The sequence below is a fragment of the Meleagris gallopavo genome, chromosome 6 (assembly GCF_000146605.3).
Source record: "Meleagris gallopavo isolate NT-WF06-2002-E0010 breed Aviagen turkey brand Nicholas breeding stock chromosome 6, Turkey_5.1, whole genome shotgun sequence".
Taxonomy (NCBI): domain Eukaryota; kingdom Metazoa; phylum Chordata; class Aves; order Galliformes; family Phasianidae; genus Meleagris; species Meleagris gallopavo.
Genome location: NC_015016.2, coordinates 12515461 through 12523757, shown reverse-complemented (window position 1 = coordinate 12523757; position 8297 = coordinate 12515461). Strand labels below are relative to the sequence as shown.

General features: G+C 41.4%; 1 protein-coding gene and 1 long non-coding RNA gene across 2 annotated transcripts; both read right to left on the bottom strand.

Annotated features, from left to right (window-relative positions):
- Positions 1-788: 788 nt before the first annotated feature.
- Positions 789-5153, bottom strand: LOC109368127. The gene is made up of 3 exons (XR_002115840.2): positions 3552-5153; positions 3229-3365; positions 789-2241 (listed from the first exon to the last, which is right to left on the bottom strand). It is a non-coding gene; the product is annotated as an uncharacterized LOC109368127 (long non-coding RNA).
- Positions 5154-5340: 187 nt separating this feature from the next.
- LOC100539247 (Sjoegren syndrome nuclear autoantigen 1 homolog) lies at positions 5341-7853 on the bottom strand. Its single transcript, XM_010712458.3, has one exon. The coding sequence runs from the start codon at positions 7547-7549 to the stop codon at positions 7205-7207; it is 345 nt and encodes a 114-aa protein (XP_010710760.1). The 5' UTR covers positions 7550-7853; the 3' UTR covers positions 5341-7204.
- Between the last annotated feature and the right edge of the window lie 444 nt (positions 7854-8297).

The window sequence follows — 8297 nt, the reverse complement described above, 5'->3', positions numbered from 1 at the left end:
AATATGCCCGAACACATCTGGTCAACATGAAGATAACAAAAGTATCTCCAACTCACACATGGCAGAAGAGCAGTGTGTTTCTGGTTGGCAGACTGGGATAACTAAAAACATGATCAGCAAGGGGCTAGGAACCAGGATAACTGCAGGAGGAGAAAGAAAGCAGCTGACAAAAGCCAACACAGCATGAAGAAGAGGAAGGAACTACAAATGAGCATTTAAGGAGCAAGGCTATGGGGAAAGCAGGGGGCACAAGACCTAATGAAAGTAATTAATAACTGATCTATTTAAGTTGTCCTTTCTAGTGGCAGACAGTATTGAAATATCAGGCCGATTTCTACTTAGAACATTTGATACTTACTGAAATACTTTACATATATATATACACCCATATACACACATACACACACATATTTATTGTAGTGTGTGAAAGTAGAGAATACTGCTCTCAAGTGTCAACTGTCCTATAGCAAAGAGGTTTTCAATCTGGATTCATAGAACTAACTTATTTTCTCAGTGGAAGAGCCATATCCATCCACATCACTAGTTCCTGACTTGCCAGGCTATTTCAATTCCATAACCCAAAGCAAAAGCTGTGGTGGAAACGGTTGCCATACAGCCTGCCGCTGTAACATACGGTCAGAACACTGTTGTAAGGGACTCAAATGCAGATCCACTAATGAATGTAAACATAAAAGAGACTCAGTGCTCAGAAATCCCTTAAACGATGTTGGTACAAACGCCTGGTGGTCCTACATACACTAACAGAAGGTACTAAGTAGCTTGTTGAACATCAGAAAGAGAGCAGGATCTATAAAGACAAGATATCTGAACAAGGTTACAGTTGTGAAAGTAATCAGTGAACGATGACTGGCAAGTCTTTCTGTTCTGTGACCCAGCTCCTACGGTCAGCTCCCAAAGGTCTATGAGCAGGGACTGGAGAAGGAAGCACTGAGAAGTGCGAGGGGCTGCTCTGGAACAGGGGTGGTTTGTCACACTGGATGTATCCATGGAGAAGTGAGTAACACTTAAATATCATCAGAGCACTGTGTACAACATGAAATAATAGCAAAAAGCATGTCCTTGTTCTGTTCTTTCTGTCCTTCCCTCTAACACACAGGTTGAGGATGTATAATCCTACATCAAACACCAGATAAAAGGTGTGGCTCTGACAAGTCCAGTGACTCCTGAGTGCACAAGATATCATCAGCATCCACACTGCTGATGTGTTTTGGCAGGGTAAGGAAACCCTCGCTGAGCCCAGCACTGCAGCAGATGCACTGCTTTCAGTTAGACCTGGGCTCCTGCTTCTAAGGCTAACTTGGTTTGATCAGATACTACATTCCTTGTGACTGACAGCATGGACTGGGTTTGCTCTTTTTCAGCTTGCTTTATGAAATATGACTGTTATAACCACTTGCTTTGAATCGCCCCATAACCCTTTATGATGAGCTGCATTAACAACAGTGTTCTCCCACTCCTTGGCCCACGCCCCTCAGGGTGAGGCATCTCTTCCTTTAAAGCCAGCAACTATTCTTGGTGAAGGACCAATATTTAATGAGAAGACTCTCAGGTTTGTCCATTTCAGCAAGCATTCCCCTTAGAACTGCACAGTAAGCAGCACAAATCTCCAGCAAGATCTCTGCTACTGGACAATTGTATAAACATATGAAGAATTATTGCTACTTTCTTTGTTTTTTAAACATCTGACTTAGAATACAGTTCAGCTCTGAATAATAATTACATAAAAATGCATCACAAGAGCCCAACTATCATGCTGGTTTTCATCTCAAGCGCTCTGACTGTACAAGAAAAAAAAAGAGGCTTTAAGCAATTTAAAGCCTGCAGAATATTTAAAAAAAAGATTTTGTCTCTGGAAGAGAGATTCATAATCACATCTGATCAGAATGGGGTCTTTTGTATCAACAGGGTTATAAAAATAAAACAGCAAAAATAACACTAAAGTAGGAATTTGAACTTATTCTGAGTATAGACAGGGAGGTGACCTCACGTGCCTTGGGGTGAGACGTGCCAGAGGAACTGAAGCTCCTGCACCCAGCGGTGGAACCGTGATCAGTCACACCTCCAGAGGGCGACGGTCCGGCTGCTCTGCTCCTCTTCTCAGACGTAGTGAGTTTGACACCATGATTTTCAATGCTGCGGCTAAAGGAGATTTTCAAGTCCGTATTGAGATTTTATGTCGAATTTGCTGTAGCGGTAGTTGCGGTGCGCCTGTAGCCTTGTCTTGCAGAAACAGACCAAATATATTGATTGTACCACCCCACAAGATCTTGTGAGACTACTTTTGAAAGTGTTGCAAAAACGAAACTGTTTTTTACGAGCCTTTACCCCTTATAAAAATCATTTTTGTGATATCAAACCAAACACCTCATTCCTTTCAGCACAAATCCCATCAGATAAAGCTATGAAACAATATATAAACCCCTCTTCTGCAAGCCTGAACCTCTCCGTCACATTACTTTGCCAGCTAAATGTGTCCGCTGCACACATCTGGCTTTTAGATAAAGGGGGATACTGCATGAAACTTTATCTCAAAACCAACTGAGAAATACAACAATCAAGTAACACAATGAGACCACAGAAATTAAATACAGATTTATAAAGCAGTAAGGGGCAAGGAGCAAACTAAGTGCTTCTGGTTTTAAAAAAAGGTAGAAAGCAGTTACTGGAAGTGGTACACGAAACAGCTAAATGAGCCCTTTGATTTTAGGAAAACCTGCATATCCATGCATCAGTTAATTTAAAAAAGCAACCAAACCAACCTTGAACCATCTATTCACCCTCACTCACAAGAAGAAAAACCTTACAAAAATAATAAGTGTTCTATCTACTTCATACATAAAAATCCAAGAGCTCAGGATCTACTCAAGATTAAGGGTAATTTCAGCCACTGATGCAAACCACATCTCGAAGTTAAGGATAATTTCAGCAACTGCCCCAAGCTACATCTTCTAACTCAAATTTCTTCCAACAAGCAAAACCCTCTAAGGAGTAATAGATACCAGTCTTCTGCACAGAACTCAGAGCATGAATTAACTGTAGACATTCAATCCTTCCACTAACAGTCTTTTGAATACTCCTCTTCCAGCATAAATGTCTTGTTCCAATTTAATGTAATCCACCTAATCCATTTGCAGTACAACTCATTTATACCTCAAAAGCTAGATGGAATTGAGACACAAAATTCTGGAATTGCAGTTTAAGACTCACTTGTCTGTTTAGATTACAGCTTGCTTCATCATTTGAACAGACAGTTCTTTGTGCATCTGAAATTCCATCAAGTCTGAGGAAGCCTCATGCATTCACCATGTTCAGAATCAAAAAACCTGACATTCCTCAAGATCAATCTGAAAAAAAACAAAAACAAAAACCACTGAGTGCATCCGATAAACTGACAGGATTTTGGGTCCTTTGTCAGACCAACAGTTCACTGACTGCTGTTCCTAGGAGCTACCGAGTTAGGAGACAACAGTAACAAGCCTGGCAGCACACATACCCAACAAGCTGGAAGCTCAGGCTCAGGGCTCTCTCACCTTACAGGAAGCCAAAGCATCACCTCTCTCAGGACACTGCTCTGCTCAGACCTTCTGCTGCTCTGGACAGTGCTTCCCATAGCCTCCTGTTTGGAGCTGGTCACTGCAGAGCAGAACACACCAACTTATTCAGCCAGGAGAATAAAAGTCCAGAAAGAGGAAATATGAGCGAGGTTGTCCTGACTTACGGTCAGCCTCAGCTGATATCCAAAACTGGATTTATTGGGTAGCAGGAACTGCAGGGTATGGCTCACTACAAGTACACTTACAGCTGAAACAGAAATGAAGAGGAGGTAAACATCCATTTCTATCATGCCGTCTTGCAATTTATCTTCCCAAACTAGGATTCCTAGTACATCTCTAATTTCTCCTTGCTTTCCACCCCTAAAATTAGCACCCATGTCAGTCCATTCACCTCCATTCCCGTAACACAAATAGCAGAAATTGCATGTGGGGACTGAACAGAAGCATCTCTGCTGCCAGTTATGGCTGGTGAGTGACTGCATGCAGCTCTTTACCCAGTGGTTTGTGTAACCACCTCCACTCAGAAAATTACTTTCAACATAGCACCCAAGTTTATTTGGTAACCGCCAAACACCACACAGATCATAAACTTAATTTACTTGGCAGGAGTTCATACTCCAATGTTTTGAAAAGCCTGTTGATCACTGGAGTTGTATGTGGTAAATACATATTTAAGAAGCGTTGCTTTAAAAGTGGGAAATCATCACCTCTCCTCCAGTTTTACACTGTTACTTGGACCCAGGTGGAAGCATCACGACATTAATTCAGGAAGTGATCCCAGTGCTCTGGATGTATCTCATTGAAGCTTTGAATCAAGCACAGATAAGCATTTCAAAATCTGTGGCTCTTCATTCAGCGAATAAGGCACAACACAACACCCAGCAGAGCGCTTCTGATCCAGCACTACAGTTCAGTAACACAAACTTTGCCATCAAAGCTTCTAGCTTCTAACAGACATGTATCTTACTGGGTCTAACCCTCAAAGCCATATAAAAATTGACAAAAATATATATATAAAGCCAGGAACAAATATGATGCTTCAGATTTATAGCCCATCTTATTTCAGACAAACTTTCCTTTGCAGGCTAACCTTACATAGCTGCTGTCATCTCCACATTACCAGTTCTATTCTAGCAATGCCTTAGTTTGTTTTCTAAATAAAGTTAAGCGTTAAAGAAAAGCTATCTATGCCAAGATTTGCAATATACTTGACTTCTGATAAAAAGACAGAACACGTATGCACTTGAAAAGAGCTTACGACTTCAATAAAAGGATGCACTAAAATAATTTGGGTCAGTACAAAATATAAAGGCAGGAGACATTTTTGAGCTACAACTCCACTGGTGCACATCACAATGACTGCCAGGCTGCAGTCACTTGACAACAGCCCTGGAGATATACTACTATTGCTCTCCATTTATGGATCTGAACTTAAATACATTTCCAAGTATACAGCTGCACTTTGAGGAAATAAAGGTTGTGAGGTAAACACCTTTAAAGACTTAAATCTTTTTTTAAATACTACTTTTCTGAAAGAGTGGTCAAGCATTGGAATGGACTGCCCAAGGAGGTGGTGGAGTCACTGACCCTGGAGGTGTTCAAGGAACATGTGGATTTTGTGTTGAGGGACATGGTTTAGTGAGTACTATTGGTGATAACTGGATGGTTGGACTGGATAATCTTGAAGGTCTTTTCCAACCTTGGTGATTCTCTGATTCTGTGATTCCTTTTTTTCAGTTTTAGCATCCTAAAGAAAGCAAGGAGATACATTTTTATGGCTTATGATTATTTGAAGACAAGCAAACCAGTAGTCATTACATAATAGGAATTCATTGCACTGTTCTGTCAATTTGTAAACAAACTTTCCATGATATAAGTTTTTTCACGTAGGCAATTTCAAACTCCCTTTTATATAACAAGGTGAATCAGTTTACATAGATATATATATATATTTTAAAGTCCTTGCTGTTTACTCAGTACTTTTTCTGAGATATCCTATTTTGATATAAACTAATGAGTACTGTGACCAGACTAAGGGGAGAGAGACTGCCAAGAGGCATCCCAGCCAAATCACCTTTTTGCTACTAAAAGAAAAACAATGTTTTGGCTTTTGAGTTTCACTTCAATATAAACAAAGCTGTCATGAATACTGTGGCACTACAACAGTAGCAGTACTCCTGAGATTATCTAATTTTATCACCTCAGCATTACTCAGGGGAAGCCAGTGGCAAAGCTATACAAGTAAATTGTTGCTGAGCTCTGTCTCGCTAATCCCTGCTGCAGAAGATGTAGCACGGCAATCAGGATATAAAATTTGTTTATAATTATTGGTGAAGAGCTATTACTGAAACTATTCATATCTGCACACTCTTTATACTGGCACCTGAGAGACAAGGCTATCAAGAAAAGAGATTGCAATTGCATTTCCTCCAATTTAGCGAATTGTTATGAAGGCTTGATTTAAACATAAAGCTGCTGCTGTAATACATGAATGAGCAGGACAAAATGCACATGCATACATATTCAGTAACTACCAGAAATGGAAACAAGACAGATTTCTGCTGTATTCTTACCTCCTCTCCATTCTTTGACTCGGGTTCTATTTAATCTCACCTACAAGAATGTCTAACAGCTTCATGTTTACTACTAATCTAATTCTGACCTTTCACATACATTTATTTCTCTCCATTCCAGGTTTTTCACTATTCTTTCCAGCCTTACTCTAATATTAGTTGGCCCTCATTTATATGGTACAGCTCCCTGCAGTGCTGTCACCTGCAAGGGCATGCCTACCACTTGCACTCAAATCCATCTCTCACCGTAGCATAACTTCTTTCTAATCAAGGCTTTAGAGTACAGCTTCAGAAGATACATAAACCTGACACAGTCTTACAGTTTAAGTTTTTGTATCCTGCTTAAATCATGTTTCCTCAAATTATCCCTCCAAAAGTCCAGCTAAGAGATGATTGTGTGTGATGATGGGGGCTGTAAACGGATCACAGAGACAATTCCAGGCTCCTTAGAGAAGGCTAAATAGGTAATTCCTATTTGGTCCCTAACAGTAAAAGCAAGAAGCAGTAGTAGCTGAGCTACTTTCATTCACTACAGTGGTTTTCTTTCTAGACATGTAGGTAGGAAAAAAAAAAAAGCGTATGGAAGAAAGGTAGCAGGATATCAGAGAAGCCATGAATGCAGCTTTGGGTGAAAGAGCAATGGAAAAAATGCAAGCATTCTGTCCAGATTTAAAGTCATATTCTATCAAACAGGCATTCCACAGTAACCATCCAAAAGCTAACCAGTAAAACATTTTTCCTGTCAAGAGGAGCCTCGAAGCATCAGCACATCAAAACCAACAGCTTGAAATCTTGTTCAGTTATGCATCTGCACTGTAGTTCTGTAGTGATTTAAGAAATTATATAAGATTATTATTATTTTTTTTTAATAAGAAAACAGTAACTTTATTTCATTTGTTTTATCTACAGTTTTTCTAATGCATTTAAAAATCATGGGAAATACGGCAAGGTTGGAAGAAAGCCCCCTCAGCTTATACTGCTGTTGTGGGGTTCTGTGCCTGACCACATCTCACCTAGCGGGATTTTAGAACCGGCAAGTATAGACATTTGACAGCTTCAGGTTACATTACTTTTCAGTTCTGGTGCATGCTTTAAGCTTCCCACTTCCTTCTTCAGGACATTAAGCAAAGTTCTGGAACTGTCCAAAATCTTCATGTAAGCAGCTTCAGTTTCAGCGAGAATTTTATCAAGCTCATTTCGCGAAGCTACCTTCTGAGCCAGGTTTTCACACACACACTCCAACTGTTCATTCAGAACTTGAATTTCATGCTGGAGTTTACTTTTTTCCTCTTCTGCTTGCTGGATCTGTTTGTTCAGCTCCTCTTTCTGCATACACAAGTCTTCAATACACTTGACGAGCTCGTTGTTGTAACCCTGAAGAACAGCTCCCTGCTGCGTCATCCTCTGCTCCTGTCTCTGAGCCCTCCAATGGCTTCCTGAGGTCTCCTTTCAGCAGCGGCCTTCTGCACATTAACACAAAAACAAGAACAGAAAAAAAAATACGTAATACAGTTGTTGCTATGCTATGTTTAAACAGATAGAGTCATGGGGAAAGATGCGCTGCTAAAGGCATAGTTCTGAGGTGTGCCGTATCACTTATCAGAAAGGAGGCAGGACAAGATTCAGGCTTCGCATCGTAGTATGGTTTGGGTCGGAAGGGTCCTTAAAGATTATCAGTCCCAACCCCCTGCCATGGGCAGAACTCCCACGCAGCAGCTCAGGCTGCCCAAAGCCACATCCAACCCGGCCTTGTGTACCGCTGGGGACGGGGCACCCACAGCTTCTTTGGGCGGCAGTGCCAGGGTCTCACTACTCTCTCAGTGAAAAATTTTCTTGACATCTGATCTGAATCTCCCCTCTTCTAGCTTAAAACTATTCCTCCTTGTCCTATCATTACCTATCCGTGTAAACAGCTTACTTTCCCCCCACTCTCAAGCTCCTTCAAGCACTGGAAAGCTATCAGATCTCCCTAGAGCTTTCTCTTCCCCAGGGCGAACAGCCCCAGCTCCCTCAGCCTTTCTTCGCAGGCGATCCTGTGGCCTCCTCCGGACCTGCTCCAACAACCCCGAATCCTTCCCACGCCGTGCCCTGGGCTGGGAACAGCGCTCCCACCGCGCCCCACCAGCCGTACACGTGCACCGCCGCGGAA

Excerpts from the sequence above, each read along its gene's own strand:
- LOC100539247 (XM_010712458.3), bottom strand. The coding sequence starts at position 7,549 with ATGACGCAGCAGGGAGCTGTTCTTCAGGGTTACAACAACGAGCTCGTC.